The 27130-nt window shown below is 43.1% G+C and overlaps 2 protein-coding genes across 2 annotated transcripts; both read left to right on the top strand.

Moving 5' to 3' along the window:
• The first annotated feature begins 1603 nt into the window (after window positions 1–1603).
• Window positions 1604–5066, top strand: LOC143276006 (protein meiotic P26-like). Its single transcript, XM_076580372.1, has 2 exons — window positions 1604–1682; window positions 3814–5066. The coding sequence occupies exon 2, from the start codon at window positions 3834–3836 to the stop codon at window positions 5049–5051; it is 1218 nt and encodes a 405-aa protein (XP_076436487.1). The 5' UTR covers window positions 1604–1682; window positions 3814–3833; the 3' UTR covers window positions 5052–5066.
• Window positions 5067–5176: 110 nt separating this feature from the next.
• LOC143275780 (neuralized-like protein 4) lies at window positions 5177–22948 on the top strand. Its single transcript, XM_076580059.1, has 5 exons — window positions 5177–5273; window positions 6823–6965; window positions 12331–12486; window positions 13312–13491; window positions 16664–22948. The coding sequence occupies exons 1-5, from the start codon at window positions 5177–5179 to the stop codon at window positions 16691–16693; spliced, it is 606 nt and encodes a 201-aa protein (XP_076436174.1). The 3' UTR covers window positions 16694–22948.
• Window positions 22949–27130: the final 4182 nt, after the last annotated feature.

The following is a 27130-nucleotide window of genomic DNA, read 5'->3' as shown; positions in this document are numbered from 1 at the left end:
GAACAGATCAACATTTTGCTCCTGACATTTCTCTTGCAGCTGCCTTGCAGCAAACACCATGTCGGTGGTTCCGCGCTCTTTCCGGAATCCACATTGGCTCTCAGGCAAATGACCTTGGTCAAGGTGTGCTGTGAGGCGGTTTAGTAGGATCCTGGCAAGTATTTTGCCTGCGATGGAGAGCAAGGAAATGCCCCGATGGTTATCACAGGCTTGCCGGTTCCCCTTTCGCTTGTACAAGTGAATGATAGATGCATCTTTGAAATCCTGGGGGATCGTCTCTTCTTTCCACATGAGTGAGTACAGCTGATGGAGCTTCTCAGTCAGCACAATGCCTCCATCCTTGTAGACCTCTGCTGGTATGGAGTCTGAGCCAGGTGCTTTGCCACTAGATAGCAGACGGATTGCTTTCTGGGTCTCAAGAAGTGTTGGCGGATCGTCCAGTGCTTCGTTGATGGGGACTTGTGGGAGACGGTCTATGGCTTCATCATTTATGGAGGAAGGGCGATTTAAGACACTGTTGAAGTGCTCAGCCCAGCGTTCGAGAATTTTCTCCTTCTCGGTGATCAAGGTATTCCCATCTGCACTGAGGAGAGGGGATGATCCTGAGGATGTGGGGCCGTAGACTTCTTTTAAGGCATCATAGAACCTCTTCATATCGTGCCTGTCAGCATATCCCTGGATCTCATCAGCTTTGTCACTCAGCCACTTATCCTGCATCTGGCGTAACTTTTGCTGAACAGTCCTGCGGATGGCATCGTACGCATCCTTTTTTGATGTGGACTTTGGGTTGCTCAGGTAGGCTTGATGCAGACGGCGTTTCTCATCCAGAAGCTGCTTGATTTCATTACAGTTTTCATCAAACCAGTCTTTGTGCTTTCTGGTCATGGGTCCCAGGGTCTCTGAAGCTGTACTATAGATCAGCTCACACAGGGTCCTCCAGTCAGACTCCACATTCTGGTTGTCCAGAGAGGCGGATTCCAGACGATCTTCCAGCAGTTCCACAAAGGACTGTTTGATGGTGATGTTATTCAGCTTAGCGATGTTGAGCCGTTTTGGAGCCTTCTGGCCTTGGGGGCGTCTCTTGGGCTGGATTCGAATATTCAACTTCGAGACTACAAGGCGATGGTCTGTCCAACACTCGGCGCCGCACATGGTCTTTGTTACACGTACATCTTGCCTATCCCTTTTCCTGACGATGACGTAATCGATGAGATGCCAATGCTTTGAGCTTGGGTGCATCCATGACGTCCTGTTACGGGTAGGGAGGCAGAAAACTGTGTTCGTTATCAGCAGTTCGTGCTCTGCACAGGTCTGAAGCAAAAGCAATCCATTTGGGTTGCAGTGGCCCACACCGTGCTTTCCAATCACTCCATCCCAGGAGATGGTCAGGTCAGGTCATTAGATCTGCTACTGGTAACAATATATATGTAATAAAGCAACCTCAACAACAGCAGCGCCGACGAGGACAGCAACAACAGCATTTTCCATGAACCTGTACGACGACAGTAGCAACGGCAGTATCATCATTTTACACATAGTGACAGTTACTACATAGTTCCGAACATAGCTGTCTGGATACTGCATTTTGAAACAGGGGTGTGTAGCCAATTGTGCGCAGACGCAATGTCAGAGGCCCTTGGGCCTGTGACAACTGTTTGTCAACTTTGTGCATTGATTGTGTTGTAAGTGTTCTTTCGTTCTTTCATTCTTTCTTCTCTTTTTTGTGTGTGAAAATTATCGTTACTGTGAAGTATTTTCGAAGCAAATATGGCAAATATAAGTGCGTTATGTCTCTTTTCTTCTTTTGTTGTGTCAAAATGATTAAGATTTTACTTCCTTGTTCAAGACCATTTTCGAGACTCCTTGGTTGTCACGTTTGTATTTGTAGTCATAGAAAGGATTATTTGTATATAAATTTGTTTATTGCTAAAGTGCAGCAAGTAGGTGATTTTTCCCCAGTTTTTGATGGTTTGCGTAAGAATTATTTAAACCAACGAGTTTGTCACAAGAATAAGAAAGTTATAGTGGTCAACTTCAGTTCCGGGGGGTGTGTGCATGTACTTCGACCCGTCAGCCGAAGTTTGGATTTTGACCGCTGTCAAAATGATACATCAGTGAATGATTTGCAAGATAGGGCGACAGGGTAAAGGATGCTAAAGTGGAACATCACTTATATCCCATCTTTCTGCGTCCTTTTTTTCCTCTGGTAATTTTGTTAGCTCTCAAGTTTTTTTCTTTGTGTGTGTGTGTGTGTGTGTGTGTGTGTGTGTGTGTGTTGTTGTTGTTGTTGTTGTTGTTGTTGTTTTAGCCTCTTCATGCAGTGCCAAACATTATTTAATTACACATACTTAACCGTGACACACTAGTGCAGACTCCGGCAGGGGTCTGACATTCCTGTCCTGTGCAAACTATGATCCGCCGTATTTTTTACTTCTGCTTCCTATTCCCCTGGCAGTTTTGGGATGCTGAGGGTAATGAATAACAAAAAATTATAGCGTGTAAACTTCTGCCAGGAAGTATACATAACTCATACTTTTTTTTAAATGAAATTGAACAGACTGTCAGACTATCAAATTCTGATGGCAGTTCATTTAACATTATAATTGTGTGTGTGTGTGTGTGTGTGTGTGTGTGTACATGTCCTTCAGTTGCAACTCCTGCCTGTGTCATGCACACTCACTTCATGTTCCCTTTCAGTATCAATGAGGTTAGCAGTGACCCAGTTGGCCCACAGTGCAAGGGGGTAGGGGGCAGAGCACTGTTCACAGGGTCGCTTGCAGACCCTGTTCCATCAATGCAAGCTTTTCTTTAACCATTGCTGTATATATTTATGTGACTGATAAAACCTTTTCTTTCTCCTTCAGAGAAGAAGCCTTTTCTACCTGCTAGTCTGCCTGTCTTTTATTTTTCTCCTTTGTCTACTTGTTAGTTCACTTGACATATAATATGCCTGTCCTATGATTATCCTTTTAAAAGAAAATTGTTGTACTTAGGTCGAGCAGTGCTTCCACAGTAAACATTGGCATATTTATCGTGTCTCTCTCTGTGTCTCTCCTCTCTCTCTCTCTAATACACACACACACTCGTGCGTGCTCACACATACACACACACACACATTTAAACCAGTTTTCATGCCAAAAACTATAGTCACTATAAAGAGTATTAAAGTATCACTATCAGTAGCTCAAGGAGGCGTCACTGCGTTTAAACAAATCCATATACACTACACCACATCTGCCAAGCAGATGCCTGACCAGCAGCATGACCCAACGCGCTTAGTCAGACCTTGAGAGACAAAGTACCATTGCAAAACTGGCAGACGTCAATGGGGAGGAATAAGGGGCTGTTTTTCCTGACCCATTAATTTTGAAAATGACCTGTTGATTTTGTGGCAAACTGGTCAAATGACCCACTGTGTTCTGAACAAAACCTGGGCTAAACTCTGATGAGCAGACGAATTAACCAGTCGCTCTTCCATGTCTCTTGCCCTTTCTCCCAAGTTTGACTGGAAAATCAAACTGAACATGTGGTCGTTCAGATGTGAAATTAAACCGAGGTCCCGTGTGTAGCACACACTTAGCACACAGAAAAAGAACCCATGGCAATGAAAGTATTGTCCTCTGGCAAAATTCAGTTGAAGAAATCCATTCCGATAGGTACACAAAAATAATAATAAGCACGCACTCAAGGCGTGACTAAGCATGTTGGGTTATGTTGCTGGTCTGGCATCTGCCTTGCAGATGTGGTGTAGCATATACGGATTTGTCCGAACGCAGTGACACTTCTGAAACTGGAACCATGTCTTCTTTACAGATTGTGCACCAGCAGCAGCCATGGCGACCGCAGCAGAACCTCAGGTAAAAGACTGGGAGTGTAGCATTTGCCATGAGCCATTCACCATCCCCAAGCTGATATTCTGCGGCCATGTGCTGTGCCGCCACTGCTTGCTGTCCTGGTTGACCTCCAAACAGGAAGCGCTGTGCCCTCTCTGCCGCCGTGCCATCATCAGCGACCAGAGCCACCCAGACCAAAGCCTGGAATGTGTTGTGGACTCTTTCCCCACCGATGAGACAATGCGGATATGGGTTGAGTGCGAAAAGCTGCTGCAGAAAGACCACACATGTCAGTCGTGCGTGACACAGGCTGCCACGTCCTTGTGCCTTCATTGTCATGACTTCCTCTGCTCCTCCTGTACGGCCATGCACGGCAGGCTGTCATCAACACGCCACCATGCCGTGGAAAGTCTGGCGTCTCTGACAGCAGAACAGCTGGTGGCCAACTATTCCTCTCCTTGCCAGGGGCACCCCAGTGAGCGCTCCCAGCTGTACTGTTCGACACACCAGGAGTCCATCTGCTGGTTGTGTTCATCGACCAAACATCGGAACTGTCCTGAGGTGAAGGATCTGAAGGAGACAGCCTCTGAAACACAAGAAGTGTTTTCAGGACTGGTGGAAACGCTGAGTGCCCAGGAGACCAAGCTGAATGAAGCAGTCCAGGAGCTGGATGACTTCATCCAGGAGACAGACAGCCAGATGGAGGCTGCTCTGGCCAAGTTGGACAAGACCTTTGATGGGCTGGAGGCTTCCCTCAAGATTAGTCGACAGCAAGCGAAGGAGTCGACTGTGAGGGCGTTCACTGAAAGCAGGCAGTCTGCGCAGGATTGCCGAACGCATCTGTTGCAAGAACGAGGAGCTCTCACAACACACAGAACAGTTGCTGAACGAGGAAAGCCTATGGCTCCTTCAGGTGACCTGGGTCAGATGGCTGTTGCTATGAAGAAGCGTGTGTCTGACCTTGTCAAGAGCCCTTTGCGGCCAGCAGATGGCAAGGTCGTCAAGACGGCAACCGCTGCGATCAGATCGGAGGCTGTGTCCAGTGTGGAGAAGGCTCTGGCTGAACTGGCTCAGGACGTGGTCAAGATCATGCCTGCTAATGTCGTTGCAAAGGTCTGTGCTTTTCATTCCCTGTCTCTCCCTCAGTCTGTTTCTTTCTCTTGTTACTTTCCCCATTGGGTGAAACTGAAAAAAGAAGTGGTGGATGAGGTGATGTGATGATAATGATAAAATATAGCGGTCATCGCATGGCGTTTGATCAAAGTGGTGGCCGCTTGAGGTGAGGTACAGTAAGAAGTAGGGTGAGGGGGGAGGTGGGTACTGTACTCGTAAAAAGTAGGGGGATGGTGGAGGAGGGGCTGAGGACGGTAGAAGTGGACATGGCACCTGGACTGCTACAGGGCTACCTCATGGAAGTGGTCTGCTTGCTGTCATGTTCAGGTGGGAACTGCTGTCACAAGAAGAATTGCTGAATAGCTGATTGCTTTGTTTAGCTTATATATGTCATGCGTGTTTGCATGATTGTTGTTTGGATGGCAGTGAAAAAGCTGCATGCAGTGTTCAACTGGAACACCACACTTAATCATTTAAATGATAAAATTGTTGTTGTGATGGATATATATATACAGACAGCTAGATAGATATAGATATATACACATTAATAGTCTTTTTCTTTAAAACCTCATAATTTATATAATATATGTGATGCTCCACCACGAAATGAGTCAGTTTGCTCCAGACCAACTTTGTGGCTAGCAGCGATTTTACTTGACAGATGGGTGTCAGGTTGTTGATTTTCAAATTTTTGTTTAACTCGTTCACTGCCATAGGTGACTAAAGTTGACTCGACAGACAACTGCCATAGGCGGATTTATTCGGCATCAAGGGTCATGTTAACAAGACCGTTTTTCACATTGTAACAAAGCTTCACAGCTGCAGCCAGTGTCCTACCAATAGAACAATGACCAACCTTTGCCCCCAGACCAAGTTTGAAGTGAACAATTCCAGTATTTTTTCCTGCGTGCAGTTTTATTTGTTTTTTCTATCAAAGTGGATTTTTCTACAGAATTTTGCCAGGAACAACCCTTTTGTTGCCGTGGGTTCTTTTATGTGTGCAAAGTGCATACTGCACACGGGACCTCAGTGTGTGTGCCTGAAATCTGAATGACACAGGAAACCAATGATGAGCGCCCAGTGGCAGCCGTCAGTCGGCTCTACCCAGGTAGACAGCCTATGGTGCAAGTGACCCTGTGTATGTGAAGTGCTTAGAGCTTGGTCTCTGACCGAGAATAGGCGCTATATAAGTATCCACATCAATCAATCAATGATCTCAATCTCATCCGAATGACTAGTGTCCAGACCACCACTCAAGGTCTAGTGGAGGGGGAGAAAATATCGGTGGCTGAGCCATGATTCGTACCGGCGCGCTCAGATTCTCTCGCTTCCTAGGCAGACGCGTTACCTCTAGGCCGTCACTCCACACCAATTTGATGCAATGTACGTGGATGCATTTTCGTTGTTTTCCCTATAGAATGTTGTTTGCAGAGCTAAATCAGTAAATGCCAGCGCGGTTGGCGTTGAAGTGATCAATGTACAAAGTTTTATTGTTTGTTAATTAGTCTTGAAACACCACATACATGTACTGACAGGATTATCAGTTTGGGCAACACCAAGGTCCTGTTGCCTGTTGTTGCCTCACCCGCTATGTCTGTGTCTGTGTGTCTCTCTCTCATTCTCTTTGTCTCTTTCTCTCTTTCTCTCTCTCTCTCTTGCACACGCATACACACAGTCTCTCCCAGTTTCTGTATGTCTCAGTAACTGCATGTCCTTATAAAATCACATTTGCTTTGTCAACACCAGTATATTGTAGGCGTCGTGAGTGATGATAAAATACCCGTTTAAACTGAAACAAACCACAACAAAGCTGAAACAAAACTCAAAATAACCTCCCACTTGATCTTTGACTGCTTGATTGTTTTCACATCCTCAGATGTCAGTGTTTCAATTCACCCAAACACCGGAGTCAACATTGTCCTGAGCAACGACCGCCAGACGGCAGAGAGGAGAGGAAAGGGTAGCAATGGAGGCATCGTGGTATCCATTCAGCCCATGAAACCACACCTTCTGTATGAAGTAAGACAACTTGTGTGAACATTGTTATTTGTCTTTGGAAGTCATGAAAACCTTTGCTTCATCTACCTTTCTTTTACTCTATTATAACAACTTCTGTTCTATATGATAATATAACACTAACTAAATAAGTAATGGTATTATGTATGCAACAATATTTTATATCATCATCATCAGCATCCTTGTCTCTAGAGACGATGGCTGCACCAGAAATGTAGTCACTGCTGGGCATTGCACTTTTTGCTGTGGCTGTGTTTACCGATGCTGGAGTGGCAATTTCTACTGTGGGACAGATATAGGTAGAAGCTGCTTGGTTTACAGAATTTGACTTATTTACATCGACCTCCCTCTACAAAAGCCTAAATGTTCTTGAAAGGCTGAAAATGCTGAGTGGCCATTTCATTTGGCCAAAGAGGTAACAGTTTCTTTGCAGAATCATATGATTTGAAGCTGGCACACTGTTTCTTGGAGATGACTTGGTCAGTTTCACAGAATATCATGGACGTACAAAGTTTCAGTCAAAGGTTTGTGTATGAACACAAAATGCAAAGACAGGCTAAAGAATACAGAAAGATATGATAAAAAAAAATTATATCGACTAAGTGACTGTTTTGCAAGAAGTTTGGTGCCCCTTCATTAGCCTTTTTTTTTTCTTCAAACTTTAAATTTAGGTGCTTCAGATTTCTGTTTTGTGCGTTCAGTGATGATAGGGATGATTGATACTGCTGCTATGGATGTCCTTTTAGGTTGGGGACCACTGAACCAGAGCTGTACTGTGCACTTTCTTTCATCATTCAGGCATCAAGCAGGCATGGCTGTCTCACATGCAGAATCCAGTGTTTGTAAAAGCTACTTCTCCATTGTTGTGTTGAAAGGAGACTCACAGGGTGTAGTTAGGTGAGAACGGATTGAGACTTCAATGGATGTTTGCAGAACATGGTGGTGTTTGTACATATGTATTCACATTGTGGCGATACGTGTTCCTTTGTCAGTGCTTGCATGCGTGCGTTCGTACGAGCGAGTATGTGCCGTGTGTGTGTGTGCGTGTGTGTGTGTGCATGTGTGTGCATACATTGTGTGTTTTGTATGTATGCATGTATGTATCTATGTGCATGCATCTCCTGCTTGATTACTCCACACCTTGACTTTGGATGTGTGACAGGCATGTGTTCTGGGGGCAGGAGGGGAGGTTGATTTGTTTTTTTGCTTTGTGTTTGTTTGTTTTGTTACTTTGCACATTGATTTTCTAATGATAAAAACAAAAAAACAAAAAGAATGCAAATTTGACAATAATAATAATAATGGTATTTATATAGTGCTGAATCTTGTGCAGAGACAAATCAAAGCGCTTTCGCACCAGTCATTCACATGCATGCATAACTCTAAAACTGGAGAAACTGAAGACAAGGGAAAGGCAGGGAGGGAGGCTATATTGGGAAGAGGTGGGTTTTAAGGCCAGGCTCAAAAGAGCTGAGTGTGGAGACTTGACGAAGTGAAAGAGGAAGTTCATTCCAATTGCAAGGTCCAGAGACAGAGAAAGAACGGCGGCCAACAGTGGAGTGTTTGAATCTGGGTATGCGTAAACAGAGTGGATCCGAAGCTGATCGTAGTGAGCGACATGGAGTGTAGAGGTGAAGGCAGCCACATAGATAGGAAGGGGCTGATTTGTGAATACATTTATAACATAGAGTGCTGATCTTGTACTTTATTCTGTGTGGAACAGGGAGCCAGTGGAGATGTTGCAAAAGAGGAGTGATATGCTCAGATCTTTTCTTTCTGAGGACGAGTCGGGCAGCAGAGTTTTGTATGCGCTGAAGGGACTGAATGGATGAAGCAGGCAAACCAGAAAATAGAGAGTTACAGTAGTCAAGGCGAGAGAGAATGAGAGAAATGACAAGTCTAGATGTTGCGTCAATGGACAGAAATTTTCGGATGGAACTGATGCGCTGCAATTGACAGTAGCAGTATTGACATATCTGATAAATTTTTGCATGGACAGGAATGCATATCAGTGAATGATCTGAAATTTAAGTCGTTCAGTGACAAAAGACCAACTCCGAAGCCAGTTGCTACCATCTACACTGGATTTGTGTGTGTGTGTGTTACACTGATAATGAGGACTGTTACTGGTGTTTTTGTGTTACACTGATAATGAGGGCTGTTAGTGTTACTGGTGTTTTTTTGTTACACTGATAATGAGTGCTGTTACTGGTGTTTTTTTGTTACACTGATAATGAGGGCTGTTACTGGTGTTTTTGTGTTACACTGATAATGAGGGCTGTTACTGGTGTTTCTATGTTACACTGATAATGAAGGCTGTTATTGGTGTTTTTGTGTTACACTGATAATGAGGGCTGCTACTGGTGTTTTTTGTTACACTGATAATGAGGGCTGTTACTGGTGTTTTTTGTGTTAACACTGATAATGAGGACTGTTACTGGTGTTTTTTGTGTTAACACTGATAATGAGGGCTGTTACTGGTGTTTTTTGTGTTAACACTGATAATGAGGACTGTTACTGGCGTTTTTTTGTGTTACACTGATAATGAGGGCTGTTACTGGTATTTTTATGTTACACTGATAATGAGGGCTGCTACTGGTGTTTTTGTGTTACACTGATAATGTGGGCTGTTACTGGTGTTTTTGTGTTACACTGATAATGAGGGCTGTTACTGGTGTTTTTTGTGTTATACTGATAATGAGGACCGTTACTGGTGTTTTTTGTGTTAACACTGATAATGAAGACTGTTACTGGTGTTTTTTGTGTTAACACTGATAATGAGGACTGTTACTGGTGTTTTTTTGTTACACTGATAATGAGGGCTGTTACTGGTGTTTTTTGTGTTTCACTGATGATGAGGGCTGTTACTGCTGTTTTTTGTGTGCACTGATGATGAGGGCTGTTACTGGTGTTTTTTGTGTTACACTGATAATGACGACTGTTACTGGTGTTTTTTGTGTTACACTGATAATGAAGGCTGTTATTGGTGTTTTTGTGTTACACTGATAATGAGGGCTGTTACTGGTGTTTTTGTGTTACACTGATAATGAGGAATGTTACTGGTGATTTGTGTTTGTTTTTTTCTTCTTTTTTTTTTTTTTGTTGTTGTTACATTGGTAATGAGGACTGTTACTGGTTTTTATGTTGCACTGACAATGAGGACTGCTACTATTTTTTGTTACACTGACAGTGACAACTGTTACTGGTGTTTTGTGTTACACTGATTAAGGACTGTTACTGGTGTTTTTTGTGTTACACTGATAATGACTATCAAGACTGTTACTTGTGGTGGTTTTTTTGTTTTTTGTTACACTGATAATGAGGACTAATTTTTGACTCACTTGTGTAAACAAAGTGAGTATGTTTTAACCTGGTGTTCATTTGTCTGTGTGTGTGTGTGTCTGTGTGTCCGTGGTAAACTTTAACATTGACATTTTCTCTGCAAATGCTTGGTCAGTTGACATCAAATTTGGCATAAAAATAGGAAAAATTCAGTTCTTTCCAGTCATCTTGTTTAAAACAATATTGCACCTCTGGGATGGGCACAAAAAAATTAAAAAAAAGAAGCCAAATTATATGCAAACTGGATTTACTGTTATATGTTTTTTATTCTCTAAACTTGGCACTTTGATCTGATATCCTGACACAACAACAACAAGGGCAGTCATTTTTATCATTTTTTGTTCAAACAGGAACTTCTTTTGCTAAGCATGGAAGTTATATTTATTTTGCATGTCTTTGGTGCAGATAGTAAAAAAGGGAAATTAATCTGTAATTAATGCTTGGGGGATTAATTTGCTTTAAACTGATCTTTCTCATCTTAAACATTACATTTTGAAATTATACTCAATACATAAAAAGCTTGTGTGTTTTACTCTTATTGTACAGGGCTTTCAGTATGTTCATTCATCCAAGTGGTCTTTCTCGGAAAATACTAAAATCAATATGACGAGTGGACTTGGGTGAGCCCTGAAGGTCATGGGCAAAAATCAATTGCGTACACATATTTATACATATTCAAAGCGCGTGCTCATATTCTTTGCGAACGCGAACGACGCCATTTTGTTTCAAGTTGTTGACCTGCCCATTAAATCCTATATTCAATGGACAATACACGATAACATGTGATGGAAAGTTGGAGAAGGAGACCGTTAAATATTTATTCAGAGAAAGATTTGTGAACGCCTCATCACTTACTGGATTATGCCCCAAACTGTCATAAAAATATCCACAGAATCAGTCGGAATTCACAGTTAAAAATAATAAACCATAAGAGTTAAAATTCTTGAATTGATGAAACGTAAAAATTTCCAGTCTTGCCCTTTCTCTAAATGAAGTCCTTTTCACTTCATACAACGTTTAGAAGTACTTGTACTTGGCTCTACATGTTATTAGTTTAACAAAATACTCAATTTTCATATCCACTTTAAAACTATAAACTAGAATGAACATAAAAGAGAAATTGAATCGACCGTGTCAACCGGGTGTAACTAAACTTGTACATCTATCTAGATCCAGAGAAAACGGCTAAATGTTGCAGTGTGATTGCAGCGATAGCCACGTCTCCTTTACCGCAGACTTAAAAAGAATTTTAATTGCCCTTGATATGATTTAAACAGCGTTCTCACTGCGAATACCGCAATAATCAATTTATCGCCCTTTAAAAAAGCATGTTTAAAGGATATATTTTTGAACGTCAGTTAAGGAGCCATGATAGTGTAATGGGTAAGACAGTTTCTTCTCACCCGAACACACAGGGTTTGAATCTGCTGTTAGGACTTTTTTTTTTCTTTTTGTTTTAACCCGAAGCTTTATAATAACAAATACAGAACACATTTTGACAATCAGATTTTTTTTTTTTTTTTAAGTGTATCACAAGTGAGTCTTGAAGGCCTTGCCTCTCTTGTATTTTTTCTATTTGTCTATTTTGTTGTTTCACTGATAATTTGGACTGTTACTGGTGTTTTTATGTTACACTGATAATGACTGTGAATGATGATTTTGCATTGCACAGAGACTGACTGTTACTGTTTTTTTTTGTTGCACTGATTATGAGGATTGTTATTCACCATTGGTGTTTTTTATGTTACACTGATGATGACGACTGTTACTGGTGTTTTCATGTTACAGAGGACTATAACTGATCTTTCTGTGTTAAACTTATCATGCAGACTGTTACTGTAGTGTTACTGATGATAAACCAATAAAAACAATATCTCTTGTTTTTTGTTTTTTTTGTGTGTGTTACACTGAGAATGAGGACTGATAATGACGGCGTTGTTATTGTTTGGGGTATAGTAATGTTGATTGTTGTTGTTGTTGTTGTTAAGGACACCACATTGTCAAGTGATGCATGATGATTTGACAGGTTCATTTAGATGAGAGAGGTGCATACAACAGGAACTACATGAGGGTTGGAGCCACCACTGTCGATCCAGGCAGCATGACCTTGCCCACCAATGCTGGGGGTTGGACATCAGCTGTTGTTTTCAGTGAAACTAATGTGGAAGATCATGGTGTACGGGTCAGTGGAGTGTGGGATTCATGTGGGTGTGGGTGTGTCTGTGTATCTGTGTGGTTTGTGTATGTGTGTGTATTTCTGTGTGGTGTGTGTGTGTGTGGTGTGAATGTGTGTGTGTGTGTGTGTGTGTGTGTGTGTTCCATATCATATGTGTATATATGTATGTGTGTTTTTGTGAGTGTTTTTGTGAGTCTGTGTGTGTGTGTTGTATTTTCGTATGCGTATTTGTGTGTATCTTTGTGTTTGTGTCTTCATACATGTGAACGATTTTGTAAGAATGAGTGGGGTAAAAGAAGGTGTGCATAATATTTCTTGATGAGTATGTTAGATTTCTTCCGTTAAAGGAGAGGTGTTGCTGAAAGAAGTCAGTGTAACAGTCCGCAGACTGGAAGATAAGTCTGGGCCTTGGGCATATGATGTTGACTCGCTTTTTATCCAGTCTCTTCTTTTCTTTTCTTCTTTTTTTTTTTTTTTGGTTGTTGTTTTTGATGCTTTAAAAAAATCTTTATGATAAAAGGTATAGTAAACTTGTAATGAATGCACATGGTTGAGGTCCATGCAGTTCCCCACTGTTTTTGCTTCACCAGTTTCAGGGTATAGACGGATTAATTAAAACCAGGTTTCATTCTGTCTAAATTCAATACTTGAAAAACAGTAAAATAAAGCTGCTCTTCTCAGAAAACCAAAGCATAATTCCATTTTTAACCGATGAAGCTGATCGCCCTGCTGGTACTTGAATTAAAAGATTTCAAGATTACTGTGGTAAATGCTGGCAGTTGTCCACTGTTTGCCTGGTTGTGTGTTCATCAAGACAATGACAAATTGCAGACGAACACAAATGTGGGACAGAAGCTACCGGACCTGCCCAAGGGAAGCCGTGTGGGAGTGATGCTGGATGACCGTCAGCGTCTTCACCTCTACATCAACGGAGAGCACCAGGGGGAGGCTGGCACGACAGTGTCCCAGCCATGTTTTGCCTTCTTTGATGTCTTTGGGCCTTACAGAAAGGTGGGTCATTTGTTTGGTGACTGGCAGGTTTTTGTGTGTGTGTGTGTGTGTGTGTGTGTGTGTGTTTTTGTTCCTCTTGTTAGTGAACACACAGAGACTGGCACCTGCGCGCATGTGCGCAAATTCGCACACAAGATGCATAGCACACATGTGGGCACACACACACAACCATATCTGATACTACCACATACCACAACACCACACCACCCAACACATAAGACAATGCACGTACACCTGTACACCCCTCGGCATGTGCATGTGCATGCATACACGCACGCACACACACACACACACACACACACACACACACACACACACACACACACACACACACACACACACACACACACCAACCACACCACACCACACCACACTACACCACACTCTCCTCGCCACTGTCACACACATGTATACACACACATGCATGCATGCATGCACACACACACACACACACACACACACACACACACACACACACACACACACACACACTCACACTCACACACTCACACACACATGCATAGCACACACAGAGTCATAGAAGCTGAAGAATCATTTGGTTTCAGATCATGAGCTGTAACATAGTTTGTGTGAGCTCATTGCAAGCTAGGTGGAAGCACAGTTGAACGTCCATGTAGGATGAAAACAGACTGATGTAGTGTTGATGTGGACACTGGTTCTCAGGGACGTGTGTTTCTGACTGCCCGCTCCGTAGGGACAACAAGTTGAAACTCATGGCTGCTTTTTACCGACAGGACATTCTTGGCCTTGTTAGCCTTTGTGAACTGTTCCCTTGACACAACTTTTTGAAAGCTGTTTGTTGTGTGGAGAGTGCACAGTAGCATAGCGGTTGGTGTTGGGACTGTCAGCGTGACTAAGAGAGTCTTGGGTTCGGACCTTAGACGTGCCTGTTGGGTCAAGGATGGGAATCGTTTCAGTCTTTTTGCCAGTGTGACGGTGAAGGTCTTGGGTTCGGATCTTGACACTGCCTGTTGGGTGGGTTGAAGGATAGAAATTGTTTTGATCTTCTGGTCTACATACCTGCAGACTTGGTAGTGCCTGCACCTTGTGTGTATGTGTGTATGGTACACACCACACACAAGATGAGATGCGTGCGTTAAAGATCCTGTAATACGGCAACATGATGGTGGTCGTGCAGTGAGAAGACGGCGACGAAACAAGTAAAGAACCTGGCTTGTTGGGTGGAGTCAGCGTGTACTGATGTGTGCGCATGGTCTTTTGGCTGGCATTGTCGTCCCTGTTGGGTGTGTTGAGGCAGAATGATGAACTTGGTGCTGTCCCTGTTGGGTGTGTTGAGGCAGAATGATGAACTTGGTGCTGGCCCTGTTGAGGCAGAATGATGAACTTGGTGCTGGCCCTGTTGAGGCAGAATGATGAACTTGGAGCTGTCCCTGTTGGGTGTGTTGAGGCAGAATGATGAACTTGGAGCTGTCCCTGTTGAGGCAGAATGATGAACTTGGTGCTGGCCCTGTTGAGGCAGAATGATGAACTTGGTGCTGGCCCTGTTGAGGCAGAATGATGAACTTGGTGCTGGCCCTGTTGGGTGTGTTGAGGCAGAATGATGAACTTGGTGCTGTCTCTGTTGAGGCAGAATGATGAACTTGGTGCTGTCCCTGTTGAGGCAGAATGATGAACTTGGTGCTGTCCCTGTTGAGGCAGAATGATGAACTTGGAGCTGTCCCTGTTGGGTGTGTTGAGGCAGAATGATGAACTTGGTGCTGGCCCTGTTGAGGCAGAATGATGAACTTGGAGCTGGCCCTGTTGGGTGTGTTGAGGCAGAATGATGAACTTGGAGCTGTCCCTGTTGGGTGTGTTGAGGCAGAATGATGAACTTGGTGCTGTCTCAGTTGGGTGTGTTGAGGCAGAATGATGAACTTGGTGCTGGCCCTGTTGGGTGTGTTGAGGCAGACTGTACTTGGAGCTGTCCCTGTTGGGTGTGTTGAGGCAGAATGATGAACTTGGTGCTGTCTCAGTTGGGTGTGTTGAGGCAGAATGATGAACTTGGAGCTGGCCCTGTTGGGTGTGTTGAGGCAGAATGATGAACTTGGAGCTGTCCCTGTTGGGTGTGTTGAGGCAGAATGATGAACTTGGTGCTGTCCCTGTTGAGGCAGAATGATGAACTTGGAGCTGTCCCTGTTGGGTGTGTTGAGGCAGAATGATGAACTTGGTGCTGTCTCAGTTGGGTGTGTTGAGGCAGAATGATGAACTTGGAGCTGGCCCTGTTGGGTGTGTTGAGGCAGAATGATGAACTTGGAGCTGTCCCTGTTGGGTGTGTTGAGGCAGAATGATGAACTTGGAGCTGTCCCTGTTGGGTGTGTTGAGGCAGAATGATGAACTTGGTGCTGTCCCTGTTGAGGCAGAATGATGAACTTGGAGCTGTCCCTGTTGGGTGTGTTGAGGCAGAATGATGAACTTGGTGCTGTCTCAGTTGGGTGTGTTGAGGCAGAATGATGAACTTGGTGCTGTCCCTGTTGAGGCAGAATGATGAACTTGGAGCTGTCCCTGTTGAGGCAGAACAATGAACTTGGTGCTGTCCCTGTTGAGTTTGTTGAGGCAGAATGATGAACTTGGTGCTGTCTCTGTTGGGTGTGTAGGATGAACTTGGTGCTGTCCCTGTTGAGGCAGAATGATGAACTTGGTGCTGTCCCTGTTGAGGCAGAATGATGAACTTGGTGCTGTCCCTGTTGAGGCAGAATGATGAACTTGGTGCTGTCCCTGTTGAGGCAGAATGATGAACTTGGTGCTGTCCCTGTTGAGGCAGAATGATGAACTTGGTGCTGTCCCTGTTGAGGCAGAATGATGAACTTGATGCTGTCCCTGTTGAGTTTGTTGAGGCAGAATGATGAACTTGGTGCTGTCCATGTTGAGGCAGAACAATGAACTTGGTGCTGTCCCTGTTGAGTTTGTTGAGGCAGAATGATGAACTTGGTGCTGTCCATGTTGAGGCAGAACGATGAACTTGGTGCTGGCCCTGTTGAGGCAGAATGGTGAACTTGGTGCTGTCCCTGTTGAGGCAGAATGATGAACTTGGTGCTGTGCCTGTTTAGGCAGAATGGTGAACTTGGTGCTGTGCCTGTTGAGGCAGAATGATGAGCTTGGTGCTGTCCTTGTTGAGGCAGAATGATGAACTTGGTGCTGGCCCTGTGTGCAGATCACAGCTCTGCCGCTGAGGGTGGTTTGAGAGGAGCCGGCACCCAGCACGCTGACACAACGGCCGTGTTGGCAGAGGACTGGAAGTGACCAGGGACCTCCAGACAACCTGAAGATGGGGAAAGGGATGGCGATGGGGTGGGGGTGGGGTGGGGGGGATGGAGGGAGGTGGTGGGGATAGGGAGCTCAGCACGAGCAGGGACTAAAGGCGGGTCAGCGTGAACGCGTCGCAGGAAGTGTGGGTGAGGGATGATGTGTGGGCTACATGGTGCGTGCAGCTGATCGGGTGAAGCTGTTTCCACAGTGGTGGAAGCTGGCTCTTTGTCAGGAAAGTGCGCCGTGTTGTAATGTTGTGTTGTGATATTTTTTTTGGAATGCTGTGTCATTTCCTCGCTGCTTTGTTAGAAACTTTTATGGGAATTTGAATTCTGATTGTGTAATGACAATTGAATGATGGTTGCGTATTGACCTTTTCTTTAGTGATCATGTATTTCACAGGGGAATCAAGAGGGTGGTTACTCTGTGGCAATTGTGAATCAGTGTAGTCACAATTTTCTGCCTATTATGCGCTACTTTTTGACTCACTTGTGTAAACAGAGTGAGTCTATGTTTTAACCCGGTGTTCGGTTGTCTGTGTGTCTTTGTGTGTGTGTGTGTCCGTGTGTCTGTGTGTGTGTGTGTCCGTGGTAAACTTTAACATTGACATTTTCTCTGCAAATACTTTGTCAGTTGACACCAAATTTGGCATAAAAATAGGAAAAATTCAGTTCTTTCCAGTCATCTTGTTTAAAACAATATTGCACCTCTGGGATGGGCACAAAAAAATAAAAAAGAAGCCTAATTATATGCAAACTGCATTTACTGTTATATTTATATTTTTTGTATTCTCTGAACTTGGCACTTTGACCTCTTATTCTGACACAACAAGAGAAGTCATTATTATCATTTTTTGTTCAAACAGGAACTTCTTTTGCTAAGCATGGAATTTTTATTTATTTTGCAAACGTTTTGGTGCAGAGTGTAAAAAAGGGAAATTACTCTGTAATTAATGCTAGGGGACTTAATTTATTACAAGTGAGTCTTGAAGGCCTTGCCTCTCTTGTTTTCTTTTTTTTTTTTTTTTTTTTCCCCTGTGGCTGCATACATCTGAAAACTGAATTCTGGCCACCACTTGGGGCCACCTTTTACTACAAACTCAATATATGACAACATTGTTGATCCCAATAAACATTCACAATCATGCTGAACAACACTTCAGTCTTACCACTGCTCGATTCAACAACATGCTTCATGTTTGGCCATTGAAACCAAATCTCGTATTACACAAAATTCCGACAGAATGTGATCGCAGTTCGCTCTTACGCCATGATAAAGGAGCAGTGCTTGAGTTGTGGATAAATTTATGGTGTGAAAGGAGAGAAATCAGGAGGTGAAATGATCATTGTTTTAAAGTAAAATACACGGCAAAATGGCGGAACGGACTGAAAGCAGGGCAAGCAGACTGGATTCTGATTAACTCACTCAGTATGGTCAGTCCACTCTTCTCCTCTACACAGACCCCTCGGATGTCCAGTGGGTGTCTGAATAATCCAACCTTTAGCTTCCGTCGTCAGAATTTTGGCATTCTTTGTCAACATTCACCTCTTCAGTATAAGAGCCTTCCGCTTGCAATATTTTGATGATGGTAATTGGGGTGAAACGCTGTTAACGTTGTCTCTTTCGCCGTTCGTATGGAGAGAGTTAAGCAAGTTGATGAACTGGGTTTTTTTTTTAACAGTGTTCATTTGACTGAAGGCTGTAGAATTGTATTTTTAAAAAATTTTGAAAGGGAAAAAAAAAGAAAGAAAGGCAGCAGATAACAAAGCCACAATGCTTTGTAAACCAAAAAGTAAGGTAAGAGTATGTACATTGAGTGAGGTCTGTGCTTGATGTGCTTAGTTAATATCATTATATTGAGTTCTACGATGCAGAAGTTTTTATTAACAGCAGGAAGTAAAATTGCTTGCAACTTTCTTCAGGAGGTTGTTTTCAGGACGTGAATGATTGAAAAGGGTTGAAATGGATGTACTGAGTTGGACAGACTCAGATGATTCAGCAGACAAACTGGTGCTTTTGTTACAGAAAATGTTTTAAAGGGGGAAGGGACCAAAAAAAATGAGCACCTCCCCCCCCCCCCACCCCAGACCCCCCTCACCCGACTCCTCTGCTTTGTGTTAGCTTCAGGGATCCGTGTTGCTGTTGGAAGTCTTTGTTGTTGCCCCACCTTGTGCACAGTTTCTGTGGCATTGCCCCCGTGCCGCTCATCCCTGAAGCCCCCACACAGTCCGTCATTGTCCCGGTGCCAGCACTGCACAAGGACCATGTGATGCTCTTCACTTCCTTTCAGAACATTTCCCGGTGCCATCAGCACTGCACAAGGACCATGTGATGCTCTTCACTTCCTTTCATAACATTTCCCAGCACTGCACAAGGACCATGTGATGCTCTAAGCTTCCTTTCATAACATTTCCCAGCACTGCACGAGCAAGGACCATGTGATGCTCTAAGCTTCCTTTCATAACATTTCCCAGCACTGCACAAGGACCATGTGATGCTCTTCACTTCCTTTCATAATATTTCCCGGTGCCAGCACTGCACAAGGACTCTGTGATGCTCTACACTTCCTTTCATAACATTTCCCGGTGCCAGCACTACACAAGGACCATGTGATGCTCTAAGCTTCCTTTCATAACATTTCCCAATGCCATCAGCACTGCACAAGGACCATTTACACTTCCTTTCAGAACATTTCCCGGTGCCATCAGCACTGCATAAGGACCATGTGATGCTCTTCACTTCCTTTCATAACATTTCCCGGTGCCAGCACTACACAAGGACTCTGTGATGCTCTAAGCTTCCTTTCATAATATTTCCCAGTGCCAGCACTGCACAAGGACCACGTGATGCTCTTCACTTCCTTTCATAACATTTCCCGGTGCCAGCACTGCACAAGGACCATGTGATGCTCTTCACTTCCTTTCATAACATTTCCCGGTGCCAGCACTGCACAAGGACCATGTGATGCTCTTCACTTCCTTTCATAACATTTCCCGGTGCCAGCACTACACAAGGACTCTGTGATGCTCTAAGCTTCCTTTCATAATATTTCCCAGTGCCAGCACTGCACAAGGACCATGTGATGCTGTAGACTTCCTTTCATGACATTTCCCAGCACTGCACAAGGACCATGTGATGCTCTAAGCTTCTTTTCATAACATTTTCCAGCACTGCACAAGGACTACGTGATGCTCTAAGCTTCCTTTCTAACATTTCCCATTGCCATCAGTACTGCACAAGGACCATGTTGATGAGGCTGTGCTCTACGCTTCCTTTCTTTCTGACCATTTCCTGGCATCTGCCAGTCCTGACAGACACAGACACCTGCAGTGCTGGTCAGGAAATTGGAGCAACTTTGGCAAAGTGCACATCTGTGATGTGGATGACCCTCGACTGTGATATCCAGTCGATCCGTCTCAGTCCAAAAAATATCAAAACGATAATAATAATACTGATAATATCCTGTTGTGATACATTTCTCTGATGGGGTTTGAACACACATTCCCCCCCCCATCCCCCCACCTCTAATCCCCTCCCCCCCCACTGCACCCGTCCCCCCCAGCCCCCCCCCCCACCCCCCCAAAAAAAAATCTGTGTTGCCTACCCAGTGGCTGGTCCCTACCAACAACAGGACATTGATCTACTCAAGGAAGTCCAGAGATGAGCAGCCAGATTTGTGCTGAGACGCTACCGAAACACCTCGAGCGTATCAGCAATGCTACAAGACCTTGGATGGCCCTCCCTGCAACAACGCTGCCAAACAGCCAGACTGACCATGCTTTATAAAATCAAGCATAATTATGTAAGCATGGATTCACTGAAAGAAAAACTGGTACCACCACCACCACGACAGTGACGCACCCACATTGAGCAGCTGGGGCAAATTTTCTGCAAAACTAGATATATGCAGGCTGGTTTTCTCCCACATACCATCCGGGATTGGAACGCCTTGCCCCAGAGAGCTGTGGAGGCCAGCTCAGTCGGCACCTTTGTGTCGATGGTCTCCAGGATATAAATACCAGAATATACCGGTTTTTCTTTTCTTTTTCTTTTTCTTTAAAAGAAACCCATCTACGCCTAAATGTATCTTCCACAGACCCCCTTTTATTCAGTGATAGAATAGTCAGGTCTTGACTGGGATCACTCAACGGACGGAAGGAAGCCCATGGCACCTTGTCATCGTGAGTTTCCGGCTCCTCACAGGATTCGTTCAGGTGAAGTGGACACTTTTGTTGGATGCAGGGAGACATGACTGTTAGTCTTCCAGTGCCAGTGCTGAGCAGTGGGTGGGCAGGGGGTGGTGTCCCACTCCTGTGTTTGACGTCCGGTTCCTTGGCCCAGTCTCACCCCTGTTGGGGAATACCGGGGTTGTCTTTCGGTATAAATAACTTCCCTTGTCTTTTGGAAATTCTTTGGTAGAAATTTCCTCTTTTCCGTTGCTAATTTTGCTTCTGCCTTGTTTTGTTTTGTTTGTTGTTTTTTTTCTCCTTCACTATTGTCTGCTTTTTCTGCTTTCCCCATTCCTTTTGTTTTGTTTTTTTCCAGGAAGCCTTGAAAAATTTTTTTCTTGCTTTTCTGCAGTCTGTGATGTTCTTTAATTCTTTGCTGTTTTGCTCCGGCAATTTGATAGTGGTATAGTAAACACTGAGATGGTCATTACCTATCCACTCTGCATGTTATTTGCTCATTTTGTCTTTTCATGTGTTATTGTGTGCCTTGGAAGGTTTGGGTTTTTTTTTTTTTTTTTTTTTTTTTTTTTTTTTTTCTCACAATTTGATTTTGCAATTTGGATATGATTAACTGGAATGGGTCATTCCTTGGCACAGCCTAGTCTTATTTGCCTTCAAGAGCTTAATGGTCGAGATACTATGTCATGAACTGTATTGTTTTCCAGGATTTGTTTTTTCTCCAGATGTGACAGTTTTGTGTTCAGTTAACGTGGTTGAACATTTTTTTTCTAGTTGGGCAGTCCTGGTAAGGAGGCCCTGTCATATGGCACAGTCTCCATGTTCCTGTGGTTTCTGTGGCCAGGTTGTCAACGTTGTCCCTCAAACCTCTGCACCCTCCCCTTACCCCCAAACCCTCCCCCCTCCCCTCAAGAAAAGAGAAGAAGAAAGAATGCAGGTTACCACAGATTGTGCTGTAATCTTGGTTTGATTTTTTAAAAATTATTTATTTTTTTGTGTGGTCATATTTTGAACAGAAGAATTTGGAAACGATTTCTGTGCCATAACTAACGCCTTTCTGATTTTGTTGACTTTGATCAGATACTTGTTTATGCTTGTTGGAATGAGATTGTAATCATTGTTGTGGGTTTAGTTTGTTTTTTTGTTTTTTTCCATTTATACCTGTTCTGCTTTGTGCCTTTTGGAGAAATTTGATTTTTCAGAGGGTGAGAGAGATTGGGTGTAATGTGGTGATCGGTATCAAACAATGGGTTTTGGTGGGGTTTTTTTTAGTTTGGATGGTGATAATGCAGGTGATAAGTTTGTACAGTGTCACCAAAGAGACCATTTCCAGTTGATGTGAAAGGAAAAGAATTGATCACCAAGTCAGCTCACCTCCTATGCCTGGCATATGAGCATTCGTAAGGCTCCAGTGAATAGCTTTGCTGGCAGTATGCTTCTTGCTATAAAAACAACAACAACAACACACACACACACACACACACAAATAACGTTTTAAGGGTAGTTTCTTCTGGAAAGTGTGACAAGAACAGTCTGTGAATGTTTTATCTGTGTGTGAAGAGTAGGGGTGGGGTTGAGAGAAAGGGAGAGAGAGAGAAATTTTGCTTTTGTGTTTTAATCATCAGTATGGTTTGACAAGTTGTGGCTGTATTTTTAATACATCTATTATACGGTAGTTTAGAAATGTATTTGTAAAATTTACAGTTGAATGAGTTGTCACTGTCCCCCTCTGTCTCTTTCTCTGAAAGTTTTTCTTTTGTGTGTGTGTGTGTGTGTGTGTGTGTTAGTACTTTTGTTATTGGTGTTGTTGCTTCATAAAAAAGGGTGTGTCTTTCACTTATTTCAGTTGCTTATTGTTGATCTTGCTGTTGATACTGTCAATTTTGCATATATATATATGTGTGTGTGTGCTTTTATTTTCAAGCCTGTGATGTTGTTGACTTGTTTTATTTCAAAAAAAGAAGAGTTTTTTTTATCTAGTTAGTGGAAGCTTTTTCCTTTCATTTGGCTTTTGTTCTTGATTTTTCTAATGAAAGGTTTTGTTTCTTTGGGTGGCAGTTTGCTTTCTGTATGAATTGTACACTCTAGTAACATTATTCAACAACATTATATGTTTGCGGTTGCCATTTATTTGCTTCTCATGCAGCTTTTTGGTATTCATGAGAAAAACATTTATTCATGATGAAAACTTATGCTTATATATATATATATATATATATATATATATATTAGTCGTGTCCGACTATGACCATCAGAACAGCAGAGGAGGCAACTGCTGTTCTGACTATTTGGGCTAGAATTTGATTATAGTGGAGAGTGTCTTGCCCAAGTTACATCCCCACTCTCTCGGCCAAGAGGGTTTTAGAACAGTCAGCATTGGGATGGTTCCCAAAGGCCAACTAACCCCCCAAAGCTGCAGCACTAAGAGCCATTGCAATTTTGCCTCCTAGTTTGAGAGTCATAGTCCTTCACAAAAGATTAAGCTGTAAATGATATGCTTACTGGCTGTAAAAAGCCGTGTTTTCTAATGAGAACAAAATCTTGGGCTTTCTGACCTGTTTCTGAGTGTGTGGTTTGGTGTGTGTGTGTGTGTTTTGTTGTTGATTGCTGTTATTTTTTACAGCAAAAATTCATGTAAATTGACAGTTGAAACCAGTGCTTATTCACAATGATTAAGTTTAAGTGCTCATTCTGAGTAAAATTAAGATCTTGCACATACATACAATGAAAAATCCTCCTATGACGGGAAGAGGGAGGTGGAGGTGGTGGGGGGACCAAGATACCAATACTAATGTTCACGCTTTGCTATCAGTGAAAACATGTTAGATAACAATGAACAGTTATCAGCCATGTACACTCCAGCATATCCACAGTGAAACCCCATGCTTACTAACAATGCAAGCTAGTGCTCATTGTTGAAGATTTATCAGCACTGCTAATTCAGTCAGTAATGCCATGCAAACAAGCATTTAACAGCAGTGACAACTTGTGCTGATCATCCCCATATACTTATATTTTTTTTCTTCTTCGTCTGTGGGCTGCAGCTCCCACGTTCGCTCATATAACACAAGTGGGCTTTTACATTAATGACCATTTTTACCTAGGCCATGTAGGCAGTCATACTCTTTTTTGGGAGGTATGCATCCTTTTTCCATAACCCACCGAACGCTGACATGGATTATGGGATCTTTAACGTGTGTATTTTATCTTCTGCATTCGTTTTCACACGAAGGGGGTTCAAACGTTAGCAGGTCCACACATCTGTTGACCTGGGAGATTGGTAAAAAATCTCTGCCCATTACTCAATAGGCGCCGTGACCAGGATTCGAACCCGGGACGCTCAGACTGAAAGTCCAACACTTAACCACTGGGCTGTTGCACCCAGTCCCACTTTTAAAGACCTACACTTGTCAGCTTTGATAAAATTACACTCGTTGACAAGGTACACTTCAGCAACCTGGCAGATAGATCAAGTCTTGGCCCTGACCGTGTGTGAGAGGGTGTGAGGGGTATTAAATATGATAAGTTTGCTTCTCCTTCCAGGAGTTGGCCAAAGCATTTCATGAGCATTTGCGTTTGTGAACCGGCATCGTTGTATGATTTTTATGAATGATTATGAAATATATAGCCTATACATTTGTGAAACAGTGTGGACATTTTGAGTTGGTGGATTTGGGATGTGATCTATTTGGGTTTTTTTATGGAAAGATTTAGATTTTTGAAGGGAATAGAAAAAAAAAAGAAAACGAAAGAACAAATGCTCTTCTCAAGAAAAAAAAATGCATGTCTACACAGAGATTGAGAATTGTGCATGTGGTTGCTTCGCTCCATACACACTACATGCATGCACAAACACACTTCATCCAGTTGAGAAAAATATGTAACTCTCCTGTGTCACAGGTCGTGAATCCAAAAAGCATTCATTCCTGTATTCTCCTAGAGAACTTCGACCTCCTCCTTTAACTCACTCAGTACGGCCAGTCCTCTCTTCTCCTCTACACAGACCCCTCGGATGTCCAGTGGGTGTCTGAATGACCCAACATTTAGCTTCCGTCGTCAGAATTGTGGTATTCTTTGTCAACATTCACCTGTTCAGTATAAGAGCCTTCGCTTGCAATATTTTGATGATGGTAATTGGGGTGAAACGCTGTTAACGTTGTCTCTTTCGCCGTTCGTATGGAGAGAGTTAACTTCATGAAGTCACAGGGGCACTGCACAAGAACTTTTAAAGAGATTCCTCAAGCTGCTTCTTTCCCTTCTCTACCGCCTTCATCATTGTGAAGATTCTGTAGATGTGTCCGTCGTGTATCAATACCAACGCCTCTGTAAATGAGCAGCCTGAAAAAAAAAGAGTATCTGTGAAAGAGCAATAAATTGACCTCTAATACGCATCAGGAGTATTTGTTCTTCTGAAGTTGTGACTGCACTGAAATACAGGGTATTCACAATGATGAAGGCGGTAGCCAAAGGAAAGAAGAACGTACGGCAAACCACTATCTAAAAATAGTAGTGATGGGGAAACGTTGAATGACCTCCCTTTGACCGCTTGCTGAGCTGTCGGGGACCCAAGTTTCAGCGTCTGGCAAAATTAGGCAAATGGAAGTTGGTAGTGGAAATTGAAGCATTCTTTGTTAATCTTCCCACCACTTGAGACGTAGAAATATCTGTTTTCTATTTTTGTATACCACCCTAATTTGGTTTTAGTTGGTAAGATTTTTCTTCTTCAAATTTTTGCTTTAGCTTAGATCTTTTTTGAAAATCAGATATTTATGATCGTTTTGTGAACATTAGTAATGTTTGGGGTTAACTTGAATTTCAGTGATGGCACTACAGCGTGTGGAGGAATGAATGAATAGTACCTCGGGCATATTCCGAGAGCTCTTGGTCATCTTTGGCTCCAACCACTGAAGAGACAGCATCACATGCCAAGCAGGTGCTTCGGAAGACCAAGGAGAAACTTGGGTGACTTAGGGACACTTTCCACTTTGATTCTGTTCTAGCCCAGATAGTCCGTCGGGACAGTAGTTGCCTCCACTGCTGTTCTGATGGTCCATAGTCGGACAAGACCGACTATCATACATAACATACATCTGCTAGGACGGAGTTTTATGGAGCATATGGTGAGGGTGCGACCCATTTCTCTACTCTACACAAACACACGCATACACATGCCGCGTGCAAACACACGTGCGCCCGCGTGCGTGCACATACTCAGTAGTACACACACGTATGCACACACACACACACACACACACACACACACTGGCAAACAGATAAACAGAAAGAGCTAGATCTGTGAGAGAGACAGACAGACAGACGGCGCAAAACCCGAACACACTGTACTTCCGAGTGAAATCATTTATTTAGAGGAACTTAAATGACACCGCCTGCACACATTCAATGATCCAACGTTACACATGCAGGCCTAGACAGCGTGTCTAATGTGCTCATCAGTGACAAATTCACCAGGAAGCAAACTCAGCCTTGATGTTTATAGCCCTGTGTGGCTTGTTGGGTAATATATAAGCAATACCGATCACGACTACAGAAGAAAAATAGTACAGCGTCAGGAAAAACACAAACTCTTCGTGAAAAGACAAACAATGCAGGGACGTGAAGTGTCTCTATTGCAGTGACGGAACTTGTTATTTTTACACTCTGTGTTGTTCAGTTCTCGATATGCATGCTCGATATAGTTGGGTAGCTATTAACATTCTACATGTACATTTCTTTAAAAAAATATATAAAAAAAAGAGATATATGTATTTTAAAAAATTAGGAGGATTTACATCGTCTTTGTATCATTTGATGTAACCATGGAAAGCTAGCTTTAGGTGGATGCTTGCTGACTGGGAAACATTCAAAAAAGAATATATATATATATATCACATCATTTTTCACTGGACTTCATCGTCTAAAACCTGACTGCTTTTAGCTAACTCGGCTATATCTGATCGTGCACATTTATTTTATGTGGTTGCATGGTCTCTTTCCACTACCCTAACATCAAAATCTTGTCCAGTACTAAGTTATGGCTGCGGCTATTTTCAGTGCGTCTGAAGCGTCCTTTAGAAAAAAAAAACAAAAAAACTTCTCGTTATTGCAAAAGAGACTGCTGAGGAAGGGGAGGGGCGGGAGAGAGGGGAGGGGGGGCGGGGTGGGGGTGGGGGGGGGGGCGCTACGGG

The sequence above is a fragment of the Babylonia areolata genome, chromosome 31, assembly GCF_041734735.1.
Source record: "Babylonia areolata isolate BAREFJ2019XMU chromosome 31, ASM4173473v1, whole genome shotgun sequence".
NCBI classification, from domain to species: domain Eukaryota; kingdom Metazoa; phylum Mollusca; class Gastropoda; order Neogastropoda; family Buccinidae; genus Babylonia; species Babylonia areolata.
The sequence above is the reverse complement of the archived record's forward strand: the minus strand, read 5'-3'. Positions and strand labels throughout refer to the sequence as shown.